A 26,900-nucleotide genomic window follows, 5' to 3' on the forward strand; every position below is an offset into this window, starting at 1 on the left:
TACCATTAAACATTTTTATTGTGCAGATTGTAGCCTTTGCAGTACATGCAAAATAAAAAAGTGTCAGTTAAATCTGTAAGCATATAATATCAATGTAAATGTCTTGGAACAGCAATGTATTTGGTTTAGGGACTAATAAATCTAAGTGAACAGACATCTTTCAGGATATACAGTTTACATGATAAACCAAGAAGGTCTTTTCAAAGTGATTTTCCTCATATAAAGATAAAATAATTCTTGTTTACAATCTTGATTGTTTTTAATACTGCAAAATCTCTATAATAGTACACTCTTAGTTATGTACATAGTAAAAACATAAAACTATACCCATCCCAGTGTCTGTTTTAAATGCAAAACAAAAGTAGTTAATAGGTTCATAATGTATGTGCCTATAAAAAGAGAAAAATGAAGAAGCAGCAGCAGCTGTATCCTCCAAACAGATTTTAAATTCATTTATGGCAGAAATAGAATGGAAGGCACCTCTGACTCCTATAAAGTAATATGCAGACTCTTAGCACTAAGCATAAAGCTTTGACAATACCAGGCAGCTTTATGTACATTTCGGGTTTATGGGCTTCATGCAAACCTTATGAGGATATCCCCTGAACTCGGTAACATCATTGTGAGGTCAAAGGCTCCCGTGGGTCACAGCATAATATGTTGCAAATGCTTTATTTTCAAGGGCTCATGCTTTGCAACATTTGACAGTTTCACACAATACCCTCCATTAAGACTTCCTGATGGCTGCAGCTCAGCTAAAAAAGTGGAACACAATGTGGAGTTTCTAAAGCATCTCTTGTGATGGATTAGTTTGGACTCAGCAAAGCGTGAATTCTCCTGAAAATAATCTGTGAGCTAACAGCCTGCTGACCTCAGCTGACAGGAAGGTTTTTTAAAGCTGACTTCTTTCAGAAATAGCTCATAGTTAGCATGACATGGCATGAGTGTGGTGTACCTGGACTATTCATTTTTTACCCGGTATCACCTCAGACACATTTGTGGTATTTACTAGTGTGATACACACCCACATATCAGCTAAGAGACAGATAAGTAACTGCCAGAAAAACATTTTAATAACAATACTTTTTAGCTTTGATCTTCAGTTTGCTTCTGTAATTATAGTGAAGGGTTGACAAAGTTGCCAGCAAAGTTTCAGGATAGATACTATGACACAAGAAGGCACTATTTGTAGCTTTTTAATGGACATTCAGCGTTTAGACATGGAAAGTTTTACGTGTCAAAGTCTCTAGCCTGATAAGGCATTAGATTTTCAGAACATATATTAGTTAAGTAATTTGTTTAAATCTGTCTTTTCATAGTAGACTCTATCTGACCATTACGGTAAATGGCTGTAATCAACAGACAATACAATTGAAAAAAGAACATTCTTTTAAAACCTGCCAACTTATCAGGTTCATTCTGCTGCAATAGCTTTATACTGTTTGCTCACAATAAAATGAATGGCATGACAGTGTTGAAAAGCATTTTTGCAGTTCTTTATTATATCATTGTTAATGTATCTTGCAAGAAGTGAATGGAAGGCTAAAAAATACCCCAACAAAAGCACATCAATCTGTTTATGAAATGGTCAGCAAAATGATATGCGGTTGGAATGGGGAAGTAGCAATTCAAGATCAGTTTGCAAAATGCAGAGTGAAAAAAAATCCAGTAGGGATAAATATCAGTAATGAAAACTGAACAAATGGTTCTTTGTTTTGGGCCAGTATATTCACCAGAGGTTACTGCAGATTGATTTAGGAGCCTTGAAATTGGCACATCAAAAGACTCTCCAGATAGAGAGCTGTCCGTGAACCATCACTTATATTTCTTTTCGTACTGTTGCCCGGATAGTGCTGAACATTTTGCCGATGGCTTCGAATAATGGGTCGCAGAATGTGTGGATGCAGATAGAATAGACCCGGCTGATGCACTGGATCTCAATCAGGTAGCTCCTTATGCATGGCACCACTGCCCAGATGTGCAAGAATGACAAAATGGCAAAGTAAATGCCCCAGATAAGAGCCATAGGAATGCCAAAGATTGCTGAGAGTAAGCGATAAAACCAGTATTTGGTCACAGTGAAAGTGGTGAAGCTGGCCTTCCAAATCCCATCAAAACTGTGTGTTCCGTCAGGTTCAGCAATGACATCTTCAAAATCAATCTGCAGGCAAAGACAACACAAAAGCAAATTAGACAGATATTCACAAATGAGATAGATGTGCAGATTCAAAACACCCTGGCTACGTCTACACTGGCCCCTTTTCCGGAAGGGGCATGTAAATTTCACTAGTCGTCGTAGGGAAATCCGCGGGGGATTTAAATATCCCCCGCGGCATTTAAATAAAAATGTCCGCCGCTTTTTTCCGGCTTTTAAAAAAGCCGGAAAAGAGCGTCTAGACTGGCCCCGATCCTCCGGAAAAAGTGCCCTTTTCCGGAGGCTCTTATTCCTACTTTGAAGTAAGAATAAGAGCCTCCGGAAAAGGGCACTTTTTCCGGAGGATCGGGGCCAGTCTAGACGCTCTTTTCCGGCTTTTTTAAAAGCCGGAAAAAAGCGGCGGACATTTTTATTTAAATGCCGCGGGGGATATTTAAATCCCCCACGGATTTCCCTACGACGACTAGTGAAATTTACATGCCCCTTCCGGAAAAGGGGCCAGTGTAGACGTAGCCCCTCTGTCTTAACGGTAACCTACTCCCTATTGCCTCGATTCAACAAAACAATTAGGCACGTGCTTAACTTCAAGTATGCAAGTCTCATTGACTTAGACACGTAAGTACATGTGTACATTCAGCATGTACTTAAGTAATTTGCTGAATCAGGATTTAATCTCTGAATTGCACAGAACAGTCTTGTGAGCTGTGTGAAGCACTGGCATGGAAGTATGACTAAAATCTAAAATGGGGCCCCTGCTCGCTGTGGGTAGAGGATCTGTTCATGTAACTGGAATGGAAGCTCAGATTCCTGGCCTGGAGTTCTCTCCTCTGCTGGATACAAGTTAGCTGGGTTATGGATCCTGAAGGATGATCAAAAAGAATAAATGAGGACACCATTCTCAGGTCTCGGATGGATAAAAGGAGAATTCCATTGTAGAGAAAGGCAAGTGCTGTCTGACTGGGGATCACTCTTTGAAGGACACAAGAAGATAAAGCAGACAAAAATCTGTTTTCCACTTACAAGAGTGAAATTTCAGAGACTTAACTGGGGTTATTCCTAATTTACATGATCAGGGAAATTAGATCAAGATTAGACTCCATATATTCTAATGTAAATATTCAATGCTCTAGAAGGGAAAACTAGTATTAAAAAGAAGAGCTGCAGTTCTGCATTGCAAATCACAGTATGCAATACTGTAGAACAAATGGTTTATAAACAGCACAGGTTGGATCTCCCTGGTCTGACACCCTTGGAACCTGACTGGTCACAGATGAGAGATTTTTCCAGACCAGGGGAGGTCATTTCTAGCCCCTCTGCTGCTGTCCTTCTTTTCTCTGCCCCCCGCTCCCAGGCTTCCCATGCAGCCCAGCTGAGCTGTGTGCCGACTCTCATCCCTGTTTCTCTCTTCCCTGGCTGCCGCCTCCCCCCCACACCCCTCCCACAGCATGCTGGATGTTGCCTGACCAGAGAATCCCAATTTACAGAGGTGCAATTTGTAGTAAAGATTTCATGAAAAGCCTTCCATTTTGCAAAAGCATTTAGAATATTTATATAATTTTAGACAATCACACTATACAGTTAATTACCGTCTTATCTCTTAAGGGCCCTCTAAATAGTGAAACAAAATCCTTCGAATTCTAATGAAAAACAGCATTTTTGACAATGGATTCATTTGGTTGTTAAAAACAAAAATAATTTTATTAGAATGAGAAATTGAATACTATGCATTTAAAAGTCTATATTTTTGCAACAAAATAGTTTGCTTTCCTAAAGAACTGTAAATGGAGTATTATGAGGCTATGTGAAATTATTACATTTATTTAGACAATTTTACTGCATTTCAAAAATCTTTTTTAATTTAATAGAATGAGGTTAAAAACTCCAGTAAAATTGTAAAAAGTATAGTGTGTCTTTCCCTCATTCATTTCCTACAAACTATATTATAGAGGAGTGTGATGGGGCGAGGCAGCCCCGGACTGAGCCTGCAGAGCCCAGCCAGGGTTACCTGGCTGCAGAGGCCCCTCCCCCGCCGCCCTACCGAGCATGCCCAGGCTGTAGCTCCACTATAAAAGCCTGGGGAAGGACTCAAGTCAGGGGTGGCAGCTGGAGGAGAAGGACCTGTGAAGGGAGCCTCTGCACAGCAGTCCCCAGAGACTCCAGAAGAGGCCGGTGGGGATCTGGTGGTGAGCTGGTGCATCCTAGAAGCTGCCTGCTGAGTAGATGCTGGCCCAGAGGGTGTAGCAAGCTGGATGAGTACATTGGAAGGAACCCCAGTGAACCAGGTAGGAAGTGGCTCGGCAGGAGCGGGAACCGCCTCTCTTGCCCTGAGGACCTTGATGCTTTTTGGCTGGATTGCCCTGCTGAGGCATTGACCCGCTATCCAGTCACTCACAGGGCCCTGGGCCAGGACCTGCTGGAGTAGGGTAGGCCCAGGTCCCCCTACCGGGGGTGTGTCCCCACAACAACCCTAAACTGTGTTTTGGACTCAGGCCGGAGGGCCTTGGATTTAAGAGGCCCTGCTGGAGGGCCAGGTGGGAGTGGTCTGCCACACTGAGCAACTAATATGAGAAGTGTCAGCAATTAAATATCAACCCAAAATGTTCATACTTCCAGATCATGTAAGGGCTTATCCTTCAAGGTGCTGATTGCCCTTAATTCCTACTGTAATCAACAGAATTGTGACACATGTTCTGCCTCTTGAATGACAGGACCCTTAATTCCAGCCACTCCACATTGTCACATATATATTAACATGAAACCAAGCTTGAGACTTCTACTAGTTCATTTGAATTAGGCAGTCATTTTCACATCCCAAACTGATAGCAATTTAACAGTTTGTAAAATGCTGCCAGCTCAATGTAAAATGAAAACCAGAAACCATAGATGTAAGATGTATTTAAGGTGTTGTGAATTAGACATGTTTTTGTAGCTTAAATCAAGAGCAAACCTTTCCTCAATCATGTGAAACACATACAGCATCATCCCCAAGGTAACTACACACTCACTTGATCTTAGCATGGTAACTCCCATCTTCCTGAAAGGTAGAGAACACCAACTGGTAAACTACATATCAGGGGATTCCAGAATCTGCAGTTTGTGGAGTATGTGACTAGTCAGATTAATCTTGCATCATGTTCTAAAAGTGGCCAGTCTCCAGCTCACTTCTGGCAGGATTCTAGAAACAGGAACATCTGCTGGGAACATTCAGCTCCAGGGCTTATTTGTCCGTGATAGGTAGGCAAAGCATTTCTGTGAAATGTTGGCATTGTGATGGGGCATAGAGGGATAGCTGGACTTTGTGGTAACAGAATTCTAGAACTTTTAGGACTTTATAGATAGTAACCAGCACCTTACATTTCACCCAAGCAGAGAACTGGCAGTGAATATGATGGGCCACATATGCAATATACTCACACTAGTCTGTTCTTATCAGAAGATGGGAGACCACATTCAAAGGAGTAGAAGCTTTTAATAGGCCCTCTGACTGTCCCTTGATTAAAGTGTAATACAATAGTGCAACCTTAAAATGATAAAGGTGTGGACAATTACAGTGAATTTGGATTTCAAGGGAAAGGACAAAGGGCCTCAGTGAGCTGAGGAAAACAATGATTCTTCCAGGAGCAGAGGAATCTACTCAAGGTCCTGAGATGGCAAAAGCGTTGTGAGAATAGGTGAACAGATTCCTTCAATAGAGACAGAAGCCACAGTCTTCAAATTCTACTGTTTCTTGCTCCAACATGCATCACATTTAGCCTATCCAAACTGAGCCTAAGACTTATCTAACTTTCATTCAGCTCTTGCACTCTCTCCCTAAGGACTCCAAGGGTACATCTATACTGTAATGCGATTTCGGGATACCAGAGGTATCTCTACCCTGCGTCTTTTGAACATGCCCGCTATAGCAAAATATAGCAGACATGCTATTTTGGCATTACTGTAAACCTCATTGCACAAGGGATGTCTCAAAATAGTGTTTTATTTTGAAATTCAGCACTGTGTAGATGCGCCAAATTTTGAAATAGCTGATTTCAAAAAAATCGAAATACAATACGCCATTTGTATAGTGCAAATTGCGTATCTTATTTTGAGCTAAGGGTGCAGTGTAGACGCACTCTAAGGGTACGTCTACACAGCAACATTATTTCAAAATAACGTAGTCCGCGTCTACACAGCAAGTAGTTATTTTGAAATACTGTCAAGCTGGAGGACTTCTTACTCTGACTCCTGTCATCCTGATTGTATGAGGCTTAAGGGAAGTCAGAGGAAGAGTGCTCCATTTTGAAATAAGTGCTGTGTAGATGCTTCCAATTTTGAAATAAGCTACGCAATTGACATAACTCAAAATAAGCTATGCAAATTGAGCTAAGCCCTGCTGTGTAGATGCACCCTAAGGACTGATCGAGCTCCTACTGAGGTCAATGGGAGCTGGATCGGAATCTAAGAGAGAATCATTTTCCTTCTGTCTGGGCATGATGAGAAGGAGACATAGGTCCTTGGGGGAGAGGAGCAGCTCTAAGGGTATGGAGTGCTCCAGGTTTCAATCTTAGCCCCCTCATATTCAAAATATGAGGGGAAAAACTGAAGTGGTATGGCATTTTCAGTGTCCAACACAGTCTTCCGGTAGCTTTTGTAAAGACCTAAATATGTAGCCATTTATAGTCATTACATCCATTTGTGCTGCATCAAGCAGTCCTCTAATTGAGAGACGTGCATTCTTGGTTGAATTTTCTAACGCTGCCCTTATTGAATTTTCACAGACAGTGTGTGGGGAAGGCAGTTCTTCAAACTTGTGCTTTAAAGCCAAACATAATAGTTGATGTGCCATATTTATATCCATGCCTGATGATGCATCTTTCATTCTGGAAGTGCTAGGGGGTTCTCAATCTGAGTTAATAGGGACACCTTTTTAATATAGTCCAGTTCTTGCCCATGTAGATAATGGATCGATACTCTGTTGGTAAAATATCTGGCTAGGCTAATAAATTAATATTTGGAAGAAATATCCTTTAGTACATATTTCATAGTTTTGACTCTTATGGTTAACCTATGCAAAAACACACCTGAAGGACTGCTAAAAGAGAGGATGCATATTTTACAGGTCTCTGATGAAATGCCAATATCCAGGAAGCTTAATTATCATAACATTTCCATTAGAATATTAACAGAAACCTGTGGAGACATAATAGTTCAGCCCCATGTCACACAAGCTAAATATGTATTTGATATAACCCACAGCACAGGATATTTAGTGTGGCCAACATAACCAAAGTCAACAGGAAATACGAACATTACAACAGTATTCCACTGCAAGAAATTAAAACAACAATTATTTAAACTGGTGGAAAGAACAATGCACTCATAGGAGCTGATCCAAATGAGACTGCTGCCAAAAATAAGGATTTGCTGGATCAAGCTCCATATGCTGAACAACAATACTTTAATATGCTTTTCTAAGGCACAGCATATTTGTTAATTACACTATCCTCAGCAGCATCCTTGTCTACCCAATGATTATGGATTCTGATATTTTAACACCTTATAGGATAGGGACTGTATTCATTTTTTCCACTTTTGTGATACTTGTAAAGATGACAAATCATGTGCATATGCCTAGTGGATAAACAACAAACTGTATTTCTGTGGAGACCCCCCTCTTATTGGAATATTGGGAAGGTGTTTGGCTAGAAAGTGTGAAGCTGTGATTTCTGCTCATTGATAGTGTTGAACTTGGATGACTTTACAAGAAAAAAAGCCCCTATACTGATTTCACGGGGAATTTGCATTGAAGCCCATTAGCCCTTCTGCAGCTGTATCTTTAACTTACCCAGGCATAACCCAAAAAGAACTCAGTGTTTATGTAGAACTTATGGAGCAGTTAAAGTAAAAATTAGACTTGTTCATGTGCTCAGATTTATTTATATATAATTCCTAACAATGATGAAATATTTATTTTAAAAACATGACTCAAAAGCAATTTTATTACTTTTTCAGTCAAAGGCAAAAATGAATGCTCTCTCTAGGCTGAGACTCAATAGCTTAAGGTCTTGCCTTTTCTACTGTGGGCCATAGACCTAAGTTACACAACTTCAGCTACCCGAATAACATAACTGAAGTCAATATACTCAGGTCTCCTTTACTGCAGTATCTTAACAGTGGTAGGTTGACAGCTAATGCTCTCCTGTCCACTCAGCTTGTTCTTTTTGTTTTGGTGGAGTATTGGAGTCAGTGGGAAGATCTTGGAGCTTGATGTATTGTGTCTACACCAGTCATAAGTGAACCCCTGCCCATAGTAAAGATATGTCCTAAAAATAGTGGTTCCTAAGAAAAGGAGAATCAGGCATATTTCTTTTCTTGGCAAACATGCTTGTTCTAAGTGTAAGACAAAGATGACATCATGGAGTCATGGCACTTTCTATGCCAGTGGTCACCAAACAGATTGGGATCTACTGGTAGATCTTGGAGCCTCTGACAGGTGATCCTGACCCGTTTGGCCAAGAGGCTATCAAGCACAGCACTTCAGCTGCCCCTCCCCCCACTGGTGCACATCTCCTGCCCTTTGCCTTGGAGCTGCCTCCTTCAGGAGCTTGCTGTGCAGAGCAGGGAAGAGAGAGTAGGGGGCACTTATATCAGGGTACCCCCCTTCCACCCTGCATTCTATCTCCACAGAATGGAAGGAGGGCACAACAGAGTTTGGGATGGAGGGAGTTTGCTGCCTGCTTTTGAGAATGGTGCAGCACCAGGGCAGGTGTGAGCTTGCCTTAGCCCCAATGCACCACCACTCAGGAGCCACCTGAGATAAGCAGTGTCCAGCTGAAGCCAGCACTGAACCTCTGCCCCAGTTATACCCCTTCCTATACCTCAAGCCTCTGCCTTTGCCCTGAGCCCCATGGACCCAAACTCCCTTACAGAGCCTGTACCCTGAACCCCCTCCTGCAACCCAAATCCCTTCTTAGCTCAGAGCCCTTCTCACACTCAACACTTCAGCCCAATACCAGAGCCTGTGCCCCAACCCTCTTGCCCTTGCCTGGTGGAAGGGAGGGAGGATGAAGTGAACGGAGGCAGGGCCTTGGAGAAGAGGCACGAAGGAGGTCGGGTAGGGTATCTGGGTTTGAGGTAGAACCTGGATTGCACTTAAATTCAAAAAGTGATCTTGTGCTTAAAAAGGTAGAAGACCACTGTTCTATGCCATGATGGCATGGTTCAAGTCTCACATGTTCTAAAAGTACACAGGAACTGTTATGTTTTTGAGAAACTAGTGATTAGTTCATGCCACAAACAGTCAGGGAGGGAGTACTGTTCCAGGCTAATTTCAACAACCATGGGAATTTTTATATCAATTTTAGATTATACTGCACAGTATTGAATACCCCAGCTCATCTGACTTGGTGTGAATGTTCCTTTGTCACAGCTTTCCATTTCACTCTTCCACTGGCCAAGCTGCTCCACAATTACGTACAGGCAGTCCCCGGTTACGTACAAGATAGGGACTATAGGTTTGTTCTTAAGTTGAATCTTAAGTTGAATTTGTATAAGTCGGAACTGGCTCCAGATTCAGCTGCTGCCACTGAAACTGACCAGGGGCTGACTACAGGAAGCTGGAGGCAGAGTTGCTCTGCCTCCAGCTTCCTGTAATCAGCCTGATCAGTTTCAACAGCTGCTGAATCTGGAGCCTGGGACAGAACAGCTGGGGCGCTGCCCGGTAGGTTCCCACAGGACCAACACGGCAGCACCCCAGCTGCTCTACCCGAGGCGTCCCGCAACAAAAGCCTGGTCGGCTGGGGGGGGGGGGGCGCACTAGCTGTGCCCCCTTCCCCCCCCCCCCTGCAGACCAGGGAGACCCGAGCAAAGCCGCACAGGTGGTGGGATGCCGCCTGTGCGGCTTTGCTTCTGTCTCCCTGGTCTGCTGGGGGGGTCCAGCAAAGCCGCTGGACCCCCCCAGCAGACCGGGGGAGAGGAGCAAAGCCGCCCAGACGGCGGGGGTCCCGCTGCCTGGGCGGCTTTGCTCCCAGGCAAACTAGCAAAGCCGCCCAGGCGGCAGCTTTGCTCGGGTGTCCCCAGTCTGCTGGGGGGGTCCAGCGGCTTTGCTGGACCCCTCCAGCAGACCAGGGAGACCAGGAGAAGCTTTTCTCGCCCAGGAGCACACGGGCGGCAACCCACCGCCCGTGAGCTCCGGGGCGAGAAAAGCCCCGTTCGTAAGTGCGGATCCGACATAAGTCGGATCCACGTAAGTCGGGGACTGCCTGTAATGTTAGTCTGACTCTTGAAAGTGAAAAGACAAACAAGCAGCATGGCAAATTAGGAGATTTAAAGTCATGAATGGTATTAATAAAGGCATCTATGGTGCCAGACATTACTGAAATCATATAAGTGATTAGAGGTCTTAACTAAGACTGAAGCATCAGTCTATTAAGTGCTGTACAAACACATAGCATGAGACCGCTCTTATAGGTTATGGTCTAAAAACAGATAAGTCCAGCAAAGTGTGGGAGAAAGGAAGTACAGCCAGTCCGAGTTATGATGCGTCTACTTACGACCATTTGTACTAACAACCAACCTCCCGTTAATCCCATTACAGACGGTCCCCTAGTTATGAACACGTGATCTGTGTTTACGACCAGCACGGCTGCATTTAAAAGCATGTATTCTGACTTATGAACAAATAGAGTTAAGACCAGGTGTTTGGAATGTAACCTGTTCATAAGTTGGGGACTACCTGTATTAAGGGAGCACAGCTGTGGGTCTACCGATTCTCAGCTGCTATAAGTTCACTTAGGCATTATCCCTGCTGGCATAAGATAGAGCAACCCTAAGGGTTTTCTAACTCACACAGTACAGTCAGCACAGATCAGCCCATAGAATCAGGGAGTGAGTCAGAACTATTACCCTGAGCCCTCCTGTAAGGTGTAGGTTCTGGCTATAACATAGGGATTGACCTTGTACAAGAAACATATGCACTAGGTAATCTATGCACTTAATTATCATAATTTCTATGTTCTCTTGTCATTTCCATTGTCCTGACTACATCTTTCTTCCTGTCTCTCTCACCAGGTTCATTTCTCTTAGCTTTCCCCTCTGGCTATCAGTCCAGTGGCAGTAACACTCAGCAATAGTGAGTGTCACAGACTGATAACAAAAGCCAAATTGAAACAAGCCATGTAAAATGGGAGTGGAAGTGGCCAGAAATATGGACATTAGGACAGGAGATACTGCAAAGCTTCCCATTAGCTTTTAGTAGAGAAACACACTGGTTCATGAAGATAAGATAAACTTTACTGGGTTGTTCTTTTGGATTCCTCTTGTCACATATGCCAAGCACAGGTTAGCTTGTAAAGAACTTACTGCATGGAGTTGCAGCAAGGCACAGATTTAGGCAGAGTCCTCACTCCCTGCATTGCATGTACACCAGAAACTCATTATTGTACAGACTCCAGGGTATATTGTGACATGGCCTTGACTTGTCTGCAATGCTATTGAAAACAGAGGTATGTTAAATTATGACAAGGACACAAGGTGAGGAAATGGGCTTTGACCAATTAAAGGGTGCTAATAACTCAATATAACCTTCTGTTTAGGCCAAAGATTTTTAAACATTATCAACTTCTGTTCTATGTCTACAATACACTTCTTGACCTCAGTGGTTCTTTGTTTCCTACAATTCAGGACAATGTAGCACTTTAAAGACTAACAAGATGGTTTATTAGATGAGCTTTCGTGGGCCAGACCCACTTCCTCAGATCAAATAGTGGAAGAAAATAGTCACAACCATATATACCAAAGGATACAATTAAAAAAAAATGAACACATGAAAAGGACAAATCACATTTCAGAACAGGAGGGGGATGCAGGGGGGATGGGAAAGGAAGGAAGGTAAGTGTCTGTGAATTGATGATATTAGAGGTGGGGAGAGTGTGATGTCTGTGAGCTAATGGTATTAGAGGTGATAATTGGGGAAGCTATCTTGGTAATGGGTAAGATAGTTTGAGTGTTTGTTCATTCCTTCCCGGAGAGTGTCGAATTTTAACATTTTCACCTCTAATACCATTAGCTCACAGACATCACACTCTCCCCACCTCTAATATCATCAATTCAAAGACACTTACCTTCCTTCCTTTCCCATCCCCCCTGCATCCTCCTCCTGTTCTGAAATGTGATTTGTCCTTTTCATGTGTTCATTTTTTTTAATTGTATCCTTTGGTATATATGGTTGTGACTATTTTCTTCCACTATTTGATCTGAGGAAGTGGGTCTGGCCCACGAAAGCTCATCTAATAAACCATCTTGTTAGTCTTTAAAGTGCTACATTGTCCTGCATTTTGCTTCAGCTACCCCAGACTAACACAGCTACATTTCTATCTCCTACAATTCAGTTTGGCTGAGCTGGCTGTTGCATTGCTTGTAGCTTTTGTTAAGTTTTGCTATGAGAAATACTGTAGCTTCATTTGCCTGGGATGTTTATTAAAGTAGTTTATCAGTAAGTTAAATGTTTGAACAGAGATTTATTTGTAAGATGGCAAATAATATGAAGAACTTGTCTACTCTTTCAAGGTACGTTTAAAGAAATCCTATTAATTACAACATCTGAGGAGTTATTATTCAGAAAGAGCAGCCTTCTCAGTGAAGAAATGTGTACTTGTTACATCTGAAAACAGATGGGTACAAGAGCGTGCTATAAATCAAACCCAAGGGGATGTTTCCAATTACAATCCTAAATTGCCCCCTAAGATTGCTATCCCCTTTAAACATTTGTTTGACATTACCCATTACAAAGATTTTGGAGCACTACTGCTTGTGCCTACAAAAGATCTAATACACACCCAACTGAGCATCAGTGGCATATGTAAACAAGCTAGGTGCTGAGAACCATGATGAAGGGCTAAAAGCCCTCAATTTTCACTGAAGTCACTAGCTCAGCTACTTATGGAAGCTCTCAGCCCCTTTTAAGCCCCCAGTCTATCAAAGCACTTAACTTCAAGCACATGCATGGTTGCACTGAAATCATGTGCTTAAGTGCTCCACTGGCTGAAGGGCCTGATCCAAAACAAGATGCTTAATGAGTAACTTACATGCATGAATATATTTCTATATAAACTATAAAAGGGGTTATAAATGGTTTTAAAACATGTGTAATGTGAAATGTTGAGGCTCACTTCAATGCTAGCACTGTGTTTATGGGCATTTTTTGTACATTAAATAAAACAATATTTTTGCGAGGTTATATTATGTCCTTACAAGACTAACAAGCATATAGCAGGAAGCAGATAAGATCCTTCCCTATTGTGATCAGTTTCTCATTTAAACTTTTCCATTGTATTCAACTTCCTTTAAAAACAATTCAGTTGAAGCAAAGATGCATATAGTCATAAAATGACCAAAGCCACATAGCATTATGAACCACCTTTAGGAAGGGAGAGAAGCACCAAGTCAGTTGCAACTCTACTAGAGGTGGTTAACACTAGTGAATGTTTAAAAATGGGAAACTAGATGGTTTCTTAACTATTGTACTTCTACCTACTTTTTGGATATTGAAAACAATCACAATCTAGAAAACATTGTTAGATGGTGTGAGCTAGGTAAAAGTTATGCAAGAAGTTCCCAAGAGACTCAGACAATGCAAATATGCATCCAAACTTATGTGCTTCTCTGACTTAAACATTCCCACTTCAAAATGCATGCTTCTACCCACAGAACCAACTGCCTTCCTGATCATCATTCCCATTTATCATAGCAACAGAAGTTGGAAAAGCATATTTGGTCATCCCTGAAGAATGTAAGGAGGGAAGAAGAGTAAAAGAGGGGTATTGGGTTGGTTTGGTATTGAAGCAAAGGGAGTAGGTTTGTGTCATCGAACTATCTTTTCTTTTGCCTAGGCTACTAGCAACAATGTGACTACAGATTTTGATTTTGTAATAAACTGGAGCACTGACATAATAGTTCAGAGACTCAAAGCCTTAATGAAATGGAAAAAGGCATGGTTAGCTGCTGTCCAAATTATAAGACTCCAACAAATATTTTGCTCCATGATGTGTGATACATCTCTCTGCCCTTGGTTGCAGTCAAGGAAGTGAGGATTTTTTTTAAATGGAGATTGCCTATCTCCTAGAACTGGAAGGGACCTTGTAAGGTCATTGAGTCCAGTCCCCTGCCTTCACAGCAGGATCAAGTACCATCCCTGATGAATTTGTCCCAAATGGCCTCTGCAAGGATTGAACTGACAGCCCTGGGTTTAGCAGGCCAATGCTCAAACCACTGAGCTATCCCTTGTGTTCCATTTTAAACAAAACCTCGCTCTCATACCAGAACCAAGGACGGAGGCAGCACCATCTGGCAAACAGTCACTTGCATTTCTTGTGACATGTTTACATTTTGTCCCTGAATGCACACAGCATGCTGATGTTCAGGAGTCCCACTTCCCACTAATAACCTTTTTAAGCTGACCATTTGGTGCAACCTGGTACCTGGCAAAGGCAAATCTTACTATTCAAAAATACAGATCCTCATGGCTTGACAATGACATTTAGGCTATGTCTACACAGCAACATTATTTTGGAATAACTGATGTTATTACGAAATAACAAAGCACATCTACACAGAAAGCCAATATTTCAAAATAATGGCGAGCTGAAGGACTTCTTACTCTGACTCCTGTGACCCTCATTTTACAAGGAGTAAGGGAAATTGAAGGAAGAATGTTCTTTCTTTGACTTCCTGCTTTTAGATCGTGCCAAAAACTGAATTCAGCTATTTCAACTTCAGCTACACAATTGACGTAGCTGAAGTTGCGTAGCTTAATTCGACTCTTACCCTGCTGTGTAGATGTGCCCTTAGAGATTAGCAATCTCTCGTAGTATCCAAAGCCAATTCTGTAAGAATTTACATTGATGTTGCCAGACTAAAATTTATTACAGAGGAAACAAAGCTTCTGTTTCCCTCCTTGGAAACTGGTGTTCTGAAAGCTAGGTTAAGTCACTAAATTTCCCCATACTGAAACTTCAACTATCTTTAACTTTGTCACTTTGTTTCACACTCTACACTTTGATACATCTGATTCAACCACCTATGCCAAGAATATCTGAAAATGTTTCTTACTGGGGAAAATATAGTAATGAGGGAAAAAAATCAGGCAACATTGAAGTCAATGAGAAATCTATCAACGATTTCAGGATTTTACCCTAAGATTCCTTAAAGATTTTGGTAAAAGATTTTTAAGAAACCATTACTCATTAAAACAACGTGAATGTCTTGTTTTTAGAGCACTGATGCAGTTTTCATTAGCTACAATGACCTTTGGATCAGGTTTTATCTGAAATGCTTTGAGCTCCAGTACCACTTTATCTCCAACCTTTTTTTTCATTAAATCTCCCCACTTACAAACTCCTTAAAGTAGTCAAAGATTTCATTAAACAAATGTTAATGACAATTTGTGTAAAGGCACCAATCACTGGAATGAGAAGAAGTATAATTTCCCAACCCTCAGTTTCCATTAGATAGCCATGCTACATCAACTGAAACACTTTCCCTTTGCCATAATTAGATGCAACAATTTTCTCTTCTTTCTCTCGTGTTACTCTGCACTTCTGTTTTTATCTGACCATGCCTAAAACTGAAGGTAGCATTATTACAAGGTGGATAAAGTTGTATAAAATTAACTTTTCCAATCCTTTTAAAAATTTCTCTGCATTTCTTCTGTGAATTTCTATAGAAATTCTTAAATTATGAATCATTAAAGAACAGTGTTAAAATTTAAGTACTGCTGTAATTCGTATAGATGACATTTGAAGGAGCCTAATGAAAGTAGGTGCCCAAATCTGATTGACGCTTCCTTGGGCTTTTTTGAACATCCCAGTTTAAATTCAGCTCAGCAGCAGTCTGAATAGGGAATGTGGTGCTTTCACCTTAAGCTGGGATGGTATCTTTTCACTTCCTAGTTGAGAAGTTGAATTTATCAGTTCCCACTTGTCTGAAAACATAGCATGTGTGCCAGATAAGCATAAGGCTACAGACCAATCTCATCCCATGTACAACTCCCCTGAAGCTAGAGAATTACACCATGGATGAAACTGCCCCTTCTGCCTATAATAAGGACTGCCATTTAAAGTTAAGAGGCTGGCCATTGGAGGGTTCAGAGAAATGCCGGGATTAACTTAACTGACATGGATTTTCTCTTCAGTTACCAGTCACCCCTAATTCTATAGCTTTATCCAAGACACTTTAGTATGGTTCTTATTGCTTGAAAAGCATCAAAGTGCAAAATTCTGTTTTTGGAATTGATGTGCAGATTTCTCTATTGCCTTGTACTTATATCCTCTCTACTATATTTCTTATGTTCACAGAACTCCCAGTTTCGTTAATGAAGATTTGTGAGCTAAATAGTTCAATGCTATGCATCAGAGGACATTCTTTTCCAGAACAGTACATTTACCCACAGAAAATTCAAACTTAGGGTTGTCAAAGTGTTTTTAAAGTTCATGTGTTCTGCAAGCTGTCAAAACATATTGGCTATGACATTTGCCTTCTGTGAAGCACTTGGTATACTTTGGGCCAGTGTAAAAATACTAATGCAATAAGCATCAGTACTGAACAGTTACTTCCATCACCACAGCAAACAAATGTTTTCTACTGAGTTATGAATCATATTCAATGGTGCTAAACAGGAAGCCAATGCATAAGGGTTTAATTATGATGAGAGCCTAAATATAAACAAAATATTTTAAAAAGACTAAATACAGATCAGAATAAATACTAATTACTCACTGAAATCCTTAGGAGTGATTGAATTTCCAAGTTCTGCAAAAGCATTCCCAGTATCTTCTTTGCTTTTATATCATGGGAGATTTATGCTCTGAAAGATTTGTGCTCTGCCTCAATTCCCTATCTACATTAGTCCAGTTCCAAACCAGGGTACCCTCCTATAACACTGGAGTATTGCAATGGTGAATCAGCCCTAATCCCTGACTCCAGAACTAGTTACAGAAAAGGGAGGTTGTGGAATCGCCATCTCTGGAGATATTTAAGAGTAGGTTAGATAAATGTCTATCAGAGATGGTCTAGTCAGTATTTGGTCCTGCCATGGGGGCAGGGGACTGGACTCAATGACCTCTTGATGTTCTTCCAGTCCTAGTATTCTATGAAAAGTAATTTGAACAAGGCCACCAGAGGGTATGGGTAGGCAAAGTTTGTCCAAAGTTCTGGGTCTACATACAATTAAGGAGCCAAATAAACACTAGCATGTTAATATTTGGCATTAAGGAACTATCAGTACTGTGGATAAAGAGTGTATAATACAGCTCACTCATTCCTGATGAAAAGTGTCCTGGTGAGCTTTGGATTTTCACTTATTTAATCTATTTCAACCCCTGGATTCAATTATTGGCTCTACCACTGACTTGGGAGAAGCCATAATCTTTCTGGCTACGTCTACACTAGCCCCTTTTCCGGAAGGGGCATGTAAATTTCACTAGTCGTCGTAGGGAAATCCGCGGGGGATTTAAATATCCCCCGCGGCATTTAAATAAAAATGTCCGCCGCTTTTTTCTGGCTTTTAAAAAAGCCGGAAAAGAGCGTCTAGACTGGCCCCGATCCTCCGGAAAAAGTGCCCTTTTCCGGAGGCTCTTATTCCTACTTTGAAGTAGGAATTGTAATCCTACTTACAATTGTGAAAATGTAAATAAATAGGAAAAATGCTTACAAATAAACACTGATATTACCTGTCAATGATAGAAACAAAAAATCCAATTCTTCCAAGCCTAGTTTTAAGATACATAAAAGGGGAGTGCCAGCCCGAGTGGCTCAGTGGACAGACTGAATAGGAGAGTGCCCTCCTGGATACCAATGTAAATGGTGTGTGTTTGTTCACATCTGATCAAAGTTTCTGGAATATGTTCAATCCTGTAGTGAGCTAACTGAATCCAGCTGAATAAGCTATTGAAGTGGAGGGACTGAATACTTAATTGTAATTGAGCAACAATGACAAAAGCTCTTGCAAATTAAACTAGGTGCAAAAACTCCTTGTTTGTATCCGTGGTAAAGCCAGAAGAATTTCCCAGAAAGAAGTATCTCAGAGCCGCTTGTGTTCATCAAAATAAGACCGGTCTATGCAGCACTTTAAAGACTAACATAGGTGCATCTCTATCACCATCAAAATAAGAACCAAGCTGTAGATGGCCTTGCTGGGTTTTCCAGAGGGTACAATACATATTTCCTATATAACACACCCTAGAGGAGACAGTCATAATCTGGTTGCTGTTCTTATGACTGCAAGAGAATCAGATAGCTTTTTCATCACGGGGAGTACTTATTGGTGTGCCAAGGGGTCACAGTTGAGTGTGTTGGGTGGCTGGACATAGCACACCTTGCTTGTGCAAGAACAAGGAATAGATTGGACTAGGATAGGCTACATATTTTTAAAGGTGCAGCACAATCTGCTCCTCTCTGTGCTTTTCCCAGCACCAGTGAAGATGTTATGACTTACGCAGGCAGAATGTCTCCCTCCACTATTGCTGGAGCCCTAAAAGTGTACCTCAGGCCACACAGCCCTCCAGAAGGTTTCAAGATCATAAACTGGCCGTAATATGGAAAACATCAAAGTGTGTTGTATGGGGCACAATTTTTAGGAAGTCCAAAGGGTGAGAAATTCCTCAATAAAGTACACCTCCCCACCCTGCCCTTTTCTCTCCCATCCCAGCCACAGGTAAATACGGATACCTTGGGGAATGATAAAAGGCAGATGAGAACAATTAAGAGTTTGTGATGAAGGTAATTGTTGTGCTAAAGAACTAATAGTTGTTTTTCCTTTCTCAGGCTCCACTTTTGGTAAATAAAGTCCTGTTGAAGTTTGTTACAACACCAAGCCACTGGATCTGGCCTGCTGACACTGAGGAGAGCCCCAGGCAGGTTCCCCGCTGGCCCTTGCCCCACCCATATGCTTCTCAAACAGTTGTGGGATGGTTTTACTTTAAAAACTATGTCCAGAGGGGCGGGGGGAAGCTTTAGGAGCAGCACCTACCTCCAGCACAATCCCATTGGCCAGTTTCTGGCCAGAAACTGGCCAATGGGAGCTTCCTGTTTCAGTAACAGGCAGCCATGAAGCACAAGGAGCTCCAGAGCACATGGCTGCAGCCTGTGCAGGGCGAGGGAGGCTGATTCAGGAACTGCTGCTGGCTGGTAAGTTTCCTAGCAGCACCTATCTCTGGCACCCCAGTCCCTCTTCTCCAACCCTCTATCCTCTACTCCACCTACCCAATCATCTGCCCCCATCCTGTACCCACATCCCCTCCCAGATCTGGCACTCCAATCCCCCGCCCCAGATCACAGTACCCTCCTGCCCTAGCTCACAACCCAAATCCCCACACCCCCTCTTCTGCCCCAATTCCCTGCCCTAGGTCACAATCCAACCCCCTCCACTCCAATCCAGTGCCCCAGGTCACAATTGCCTCCTTCACCCAAACTCGCTTCCTTCTGCACCCAACCTCCATCCCAGACCCCACACCCACCTCCATTAATAATCTGGAAGAGTGCGGCCTTTGACCACTTTTCAAATTCTTGGAGTGGCCTCCCATCAAATTATTGCCCACCCCTGCACTAGACCCAATTACTACCTTCCAGTTGGCTGGCCAGTTCCATTGACAGGTAGCTGAATCCATTACCTCATCTTCCAGCCCCCTTCCCTTAATTCTAGGGGAAGCAGAAGGGAGCATTCTATTCTTCTGCTGAGTAATAGGACTACAATTTTACCTCTCTGTATGTTGGTCTTACAAGGGGGTTGAGATTACACTTTACTTCCTCTTCCCATGTCTCTATCCCAAATGATTTCTGATTGAAGAAATAACTGTAGAACTAAGCCCCCAGAAAATGTCTTGTAAGTGTGAAATTTGTGAAGTCAAAGCATGTTCTTCTGAGACATTGAGAACCAACAACTGCAAATAGGAGGTGCTGGTTTTCAGCAGTCATAAAGTAGACCCTGCAGCTTTCAAGTTGGGTACCCCATTGCTAGACACAATTAGTGGTCACTTTTGATAATGTAGACCATGCAACAAATAAACCAGGAAATACTGGCACTTAGTGACAAGCAAATTGCTTTTATTTTTTCCCCTCTTTATAAACTTATGGTCTCTGACACCAGAGTATGTGAGAGCATAAGAAATACAAAATTGCAAAGGTGCTGACAGTTTTGTAAAAGACTGTTACTTCGAAGAAGATGAAACAACAGTGTTCAAGCTGGATCTGAGTAAAATGTTTGGAACAAAATATATTTGATAAATGTAGCTGAGATTTTTCTGCCCATGGAATATCCACAAATGCTGCAGTTTTCTTAGATGTATTTGTTTGAAAATGTTAATTTTATGGTAATTTAACTCCATGGACATCAAACGTATCTGAGAGTATACACTAGCTAAGTTTTATTGGTTAGTGGAGACCCTTCTGGTCTTAAACTCTATGGTTGTGTCTACATTGGTGCGATCTTGCACAAAAACAGCCGCTTTTGCACCAAAACTTGCTGCCTGTCTATGCTGGCCGTGAGTTCTTGTGCAAGAACACTGACGTTCTAATGTATGAAATCAGGGCTTCTTGCACAAGAACTATGATGCTCCTGCTCAGGAATAAGCCCTCTTGTGCAACTGTTCTTGTGCAAGAGGCCAGTGTAGACAGGCAACATGAATTTCTTGCTCAAGAAAGCCCTATGGTTAAAATGGCCATCAGCGCTTTCTTGCACAAGAGTGTCTACGCTGGCAAGGATTCTTACGCAAAGAGTGTAGATGCTCTCTTCTGGAAAGTTTTGCAGAAGAACTCTTCTGCAAAAATCATGCCAGTGTAGACATAGCCTTCAAATCTGTCATTGAATAAGTCATGTGCCATAGTTTCCTTTCCCTAACTGGACAAATGTGGAAGCACACCAGAACTGCAAATCAGTTTTCAAGTTATTTTTCTCACACAGCCTCATGAACACACGGTGTTGTACTGATGAAGAGATTTGAGCACATCTGTTAATTTAGAACCTCATCCTGCACCATGTTGCCTACTCAGGAGTAGGGGAGTGAAGGTTTAATCAGTTAACTAGTAAGCCTCACCCTTAGCAGGTGAGGCTTACCGGTTAAGGTTAACTGGTAGGACTGGAGCAGTTCCCCTCCTGCCACTGACAGGGGCTGCCCCGATGTCCCAGCTGGTACAGCACCTGTCCGTGGCAAGGGGGGGGGGGGGAGGGGATATTCCAGCCCAGCAGCAGTCAGTTGGGCTGGAGTGGCTTCCCTGCTCACCCCTTTTAATTTGTTAACCAATTAAACAATATGCTTAACCAGTTAACCAATTAAATGGGATTTTGGTGAAAACATTGGTGCTGAGAGATTTTCGGAACCTTCAGGGTTAGGTGGCAGCTCAGTGAATGGTTAGAAAACCTCATTGGGGCCTAAATTTTGGACTTGGTGCCTATCTCTTGTAGCTCTGGGCCTGAGTGCCTCACAAGTTTTAAAGTATTTATCTTTGGCGCACATCTGAGATAAGGAAGCACTAATTAGTATCTATTAGTGTTTGAGCCTCTGTTTCCCTACTAAGGAACTTGCTAAAGAGCAAGCATAGTGGCAGGGCAGGGAATTGACCCTATAGTTTCTAAGGCTTAGCCTGGCTATCCTACCCTTGCCCCCAACCACCTTAGAATCAATCTCTGGTACAGATCAGGAGCAGGTGTGCCCTTTTCTTGATTCCTACCCACTTGACATAGCCTTACTTTACTGCTGTGCTCCATACAGCTTATTTATCTGGCACAGAGGACACTGTGCAGATACAGTGAACTGTGTGGCTCAGCGTGATTTACATCAGGGTAACACGTCCCTGCTTCTCACAAACTAGGGCTATTTTTAAAACTTGTTATGAGGTTTTGTTTTTTTTGAGTGCAGGCAACACTGAGGCCTTCTAAAGAGCTGCTTACAGAGCAGAATCCTTATTCTCTGTCTAATCATTTACTGTTCATGGTTGATTTACTTGCCCCTATATTACTGTCTGACTCCCATAGCACAGTGGTAAGAAATGCTTGGATGCCAAATAAAGGCTGAAAGTTCTGAATCGGGTAAAACACAAATATTTTGAACAAAGTAGAGATAGGCAACTCAACTGAATCACAACTCTTGACTCCATACAGCCCTGAGTTACTGTATTTTAATATTACTTTTATGGCTTATTCCTTGGATGGTAGCAACTAGAGGCCACCACTGAGACGGGGGCCCTATTTGTGCTGGTTACTGCACAAACATCTCTGAGCAACTCTCTGCCCTGAACCACTTATTAAGTGGATGAGATGGACAAATGATAGGAGGGAATAGAAGCAAAACTACTTAAGATGACACAGCCAGATAGTGGTTGAGAATGGTACAGAACCCATATCACCTGAAACCCAGTCAAGTCCTGTCCACTAGACAATGGTGCAGAAACTTTCAGAATAGATTTGGATCAGAAACTGGATATGAACTTCATGATTGCCCTCATGAGCTGAATTTAAAAGCAGTAGTCAAAGAACCCCAAAATTTTGATCCAATGTTTGCAAATTTCCTGTGAAATAAAATATAACTAGCAAAATTAAATTGTTGCCCAACTTGTAACTAGATGGGAAAATGTTGCTTTTCCAATTGCAGTATGAATTTTGCAAATATTTCTGTTACTAAACCCAAAGTTGGATATCCTGTGTAGCTTAGAAGCTTGTCTCTCTCGCCAACCAAAGTTGGCCCAATAAAAGTTATTACCTCACCCATCTTATCTCTCTAAAAATTGGATACATTACTGAAGGTGGGGGGGGGGGAAGGATCTGTGTATTGTCTTGATAAACTTACATTCCTTGTCACTCCCTCACTGTGATGGGCATTCTTTGGAAGCAATATCAGTTTTATGGTTGTTTGCCTTGGTGGGTTTTTTAGGGTATCTGCAGGTAGCATATTTGTAAATAAGAGGGATCCATGATTGTTTCAGAGAGAGGCCAAATTTGTTCTTTTCAATTCCTATAACTCTTACTTTCTAACCTTCTTTGGAGTCCTTGGGAGTAAAAAATAACCCTTCTTAGATCTTGTCCCTGTGGCAGCATGGAAAGGACTTGATTTGTAAATTCCAGTTTCATTTAAGATGGGGTGGGGAACCTTTTTTGGTTTGGGGCCACTGACCCATAGAAAAATGAGTCAGGGGGATGCACACAAGTGAGATGCACTGATGTGGCTCCTGACTGAGAAGGAGAAAGACCCTCCCCACATTCCCCATGCACACCAGAGGCTGGGGGGGGGGGGGCGGCAGGCTAGTAGATCGTGCTTTTTCCAGCCCAGTGGGGAGGCAGTGGGGACCTGGAGTGTCATTGTGGGCTCCTTAGGGGAGGGGAGGGGAGGCTGGGCCTCAGGGGCCAGATCCAGGCAAGCTGGGGGCCACATCTGGTCCCTGAGCCCCGGTTCCCCAACCCTGGTTTAAGACAAGTATGTTTTTTTTCCCTGTGTTTCTCTTCCCAATGGGATCTTTCTTTTTCTGTTCAGTGGATTCCCAGATGACAGTCTGCCTGGGGGCTATGACTCATACTCAGAAGGTTCAGTTGCATTGGGGACTTTTAACTACTACTGCTGCAGCACTCAGGCGAGAACTACCATGCTGCTCTCTGAACGCCTGTATAGCTCTCCTGCTACACCTTTTCTTTCACAGCCAAAGGGAAAACCAAAAAAATCAGTTGATAAACAAGTCGGTGGTTTGTAAATTTAGATTTGTACTATTCTGTGTTTTGTCAACCATTTTTCCATATGTACAGAATTTAACTTTTGTTTCTAGATTGTAAAGCCAACATAGTGAAAATAGTACCATATGCATACTGTCTGCCTGCAAAAACTTTTAGGACTTGATCCAACCAGGTGGGCAGCCCCTGCTTGAAATCTTATTGCAGCCAATGAGATTTAAGAATGCTCCGTACCCTTTAGGATTATGCTCTAGAGGTCTAAATTTTCAAGGCGAGTTGGTGAAATCAACAAAAGTGAAATTGTTCTGATACAGAAAGAATGAAATGTTTTCTTTAATCTAAAAAGGCAGGCTTTACCTCCCAGCCTAGTGGCAGGATGGATTAAAATTGCACCATTCTACTGCTGGATTTGAAATAAGTGAGTGTTTCTCCCCCCCCCCCCCCCCATATTCTAACTTGAACAACACTGTCATTGGCCTTCACATGTGCAGTATACACCCTCTGCTAAAGAAGGATCAACACTAGGGTTTTTCTGACCCTTGGCCTTGGCAACATTGACAGTTAACTGAGATTTGCTGAAATGATCACAACTAGAATTAAAAATCCAGCCACAGTTATTTCTTTTTTTTTTTTGTATTGCCTGTTTTCATTATTTCAGTACAGGAGAAAAAATAACCAGGCCCTATGGTTTTGCATGCAATTGGCTTTAACAAAAGTGAGCTGTATGCAGCTGGAGCAGGCAAAAGCTGTTCCACAGGAAAATCACTTAGCAAAATCCTGGTCAACATTCTTAACAATGCAATTTGATTTTTTTATTTTTTTTCTATTCCTTAATAGGGTACTTACAGGAATCATTGCTGGCCAGTAAAATTTCCCTTCCTGTGTTAAATATGGTAATGTTCACTCAATGTCTCACCCCACCCCACTATGAACCACTATCTGCAGCCAGCTTGACTCCAACACAAGGACACGCTGGGTACATCTGTCAGTGCACACACACAGCCCGCGGGTTCCCTGCTGGGGCAGCCCCTTCCCGCGGAGTAGCTGCCCTGTGTGGTATTGGCTTGGAAAGTGCAAAAGCTCCAGCAGCTACCTGGTTCCCGTGTAGACTCGATAGAGAGTTGGCAGCGGCTCTGAGAAGGGTGCGGAATCAACACCCCTGCGGCAGGTTCCCGCCTTATGGGGCGCGCAGAGCCGGGGGGCAGGTCCCCCCCCCGCTGGCGTTGCGCTCCCGCGACTCGCAAGCTGCCTAAGGGGCCCAGACCACAGAGCTCCTGTAGAACTGGCTAGAAGAGCGTGACCCACCCACCCCCGCTGGCTCCGAAGTTTGCCCGGACAGCGCGGCGGGGAAGCAATGAGCTGCCGCCAATGCGCTCCACGCCCTCCGTGGCTTCTCTGCAAACTCCGCGCCCCTGGGAGCGGCTGTGGCAAAAAAGTCCCGTCTCCCCCCCCATAGCTCCAGCCCCCTGCTCCTCGCGTTTCCTGGCCTTAGCCCCTTACCTTGACCACGTCGTCGTTGAGGCGCTTGGGGTCCCGGTTGACCAGGTCGATCTCCTTGGTGTGCACGTCGTGCATCGTCTTCTCGTTCAGCTCCTCGGCCATGCTCTTGTTGTGGGGCTTGTAGATGTTGCCTTGCTGCCGGGCGGGCGCGCTGTACAGCAGCCCCTGGGGACGGAGCGGGGCAGAGGTGAGGCTCCCCGGGGCTGGGCGCTGGCGGGGCAGGGGCTACTCGCTCATCCAGCGGCGCGCGCGGAGCCCGGAACCCGTCAGCGCCGAGCCTGCCCCGCGGCTGCTTTTTAACGGGATAAAAGCAGCAGCCCTCGCCACACCCGCCCCGCCCTCCCTCCCTGCGGCGCGCGGTACCAGGCAGAGCAGCGACTCCCGCTCCCGCCGCCAGGGGTCCCCGGCCGGGCAGCGCCGCCGCGCCCCTCGGGCATGTGCCCGGCCCCGGCCCCTCTCCAGCGCCCCTGGCCCATCCCCGCGCCAGGTCTCAGCCCGCGGCGTTTGTCTCGGGCCCTGCCCCCGGGGTCGCGGCTCTGCACCCCCCCCCCCCAGGCCGAGCCCTGGGCCCAGCCCCCCATCTCCTCGCAGCGTCCCTCACTCGGCCCCCTCTGCAGCTCTGACCTCAGCTCAGCCCCCGGGGCGAGCCCGCCGCCGTCCCTCGCACCGCACCCCGGCACTCAGGTCCGGCGGGGGGAGGGGAGAGGCTGTTGCCTTCCCAGGGGACTCGCTGCCGGGGGCAGAGCGGGCCCCCTGCCCCAGAGGCTGCCGCGGGCCGAACAGCCCCCTGGGGGGGGGGGGGAGAGGGAGCGGCTGGGGGACTTTCGCTTTTCGTGCAACATGGCACTCGGGCTGGCCGGAAAACAACCCGCAGCCTCAATAACAACCCGCGCAAGGAGCTGTCAGCGCTTCACCTGCCCCTTTCGCCCTGCCGCGGGTCCCTACACACCGGACTCAGGGAAGGCGAGCGGCTCTGGATGGGGAGAGGTGCCGACAGATCGGGTTTCCCTGGAGAGTCAGCAACATGGACCAAAAACAAGGGAAAAAAAACCCCAAACAAACCAACCCTCCCCCCCCAACCCCGATCGCCCTGCTTATCTCTAAGCTAGCTTCCCCAGCACCGCCTCGCTCCTCTGCGGGAAGGGGTCACGGTCAAGAGCAAAATCAGTGCAGAAAAGCGCCAAGAATGCCCGGAGAAGCCAGCGCTAGCTTGAAGCAGGTACTCGTAGCCAGGAAGAAGCAGGCACAAGAAGTATCTGAACTGAAACTGACTTTTAAAAGGATCCCATCCTAGGCAAAGCCTACCTCTGGGTCTACGTATTGGCTACCAGACATGCTGTCTTGGACTTGGCGGAGAGTCGGACTGAGGTTTCCCTGCGATTTAATTTAGGCGAGCTCAGAAAGGAAGATCCTGTATTGTAGAAAGCAAGCGAGGGGTGGTAGCTATAAGTGAGACAGCTGGCCGCCGGCCAGAGTTTGTTCTGTTTGCTTTTGGCTGCGATGACAGCAATGGTGGGTCTAGGCACATGCCCAAAGCCCTCCGAGCAGCAGGGGGTATAA

At 43.9% G+C, this 26,900-nt stretch overlaps 1 protein-coding gene across 3 annotated transcripts; it reads right to left on the reverse strand.

Moving 5' to 3' along the window:
* Positions 1 to 26,803, reverse strand: CAV1 (caveolin 1). 3 transcript variants are annotated; one of them, XM_075929284.1, is made up of 3 exons: positions 26,646 to 26,803; positions 25,341 to 25,505; positions 1 to 2,161 (listed from the first exon to the last, which is right to left on the reverse strand). In XM_075929284.1, the coding sequence occupies exons 1-3, from the start codon at positions 26,673 to 26,675 to the stop codon at positions 1,820 to 1,822; spliced, it is 537 nt and encodes a 178-aa protein (XP_075785399.1). In that variant the 5' UTR covers positions 26,676 to 26,803; the 3' UTR covers positions 1 to 1,819. The 3 variants fall into 3 exon arrangements, with proteins under 3 accessions (XP_075785399.1, XP_075785407.1, XP_075785410.1); XM_075929292.1 differs by lacking the exon at positions 26,646 to 26,803 and adding an exon at positions 26,255 to 26,393; XM_075929295.1 differs by lacking the exon at positions 26,646 to 26,803 and adding an exon at positions 25,965 to 25,987.
* Positions 26,804 to 26,900: the final 97 nt, after the last annotated feature.

Source organism: Pelodiscus sinensis, chromosome 1 (assembly GCF_049634645.1).
Source record: "Pelodiscus sinensis isolate JC-2024 chromosome 1, ASM4963464v1, whole genome shotgun sequence".
Lineage (NCBI taxonomy): Eukaryota > Metazoa > Chordata > Testudines > Trionychidae > Pelodiscus > Pelodiscus sinensis.

What these genes read in the sequence shown, in the direction of transcription:
- CAV1 (XM_075929284.1), bottom strand. Translation starts at nt 26,675, where the DNA reads ATGTCTGGTAGCCAATACGTAGACCCAGAG. An exon ending in GCCAATACGTAGACCCAGAG is followed by an intron (nt 25,506 to 26,645) that starts GTAGGCTTTGCC and finishes CTCCGTCCCCAG; the next exon opens with GGGCTGCTGTACAGCGCGCC. An exon ending in TCAACGACGACGTGGTCAAG is followed by an intron (nt 2,162 to 25,340) that starts GTAAGGGGCTAA and finishes CTTTGCCTGCAG; the next exon opens with ATTGATTTTGAAGATGTCAT.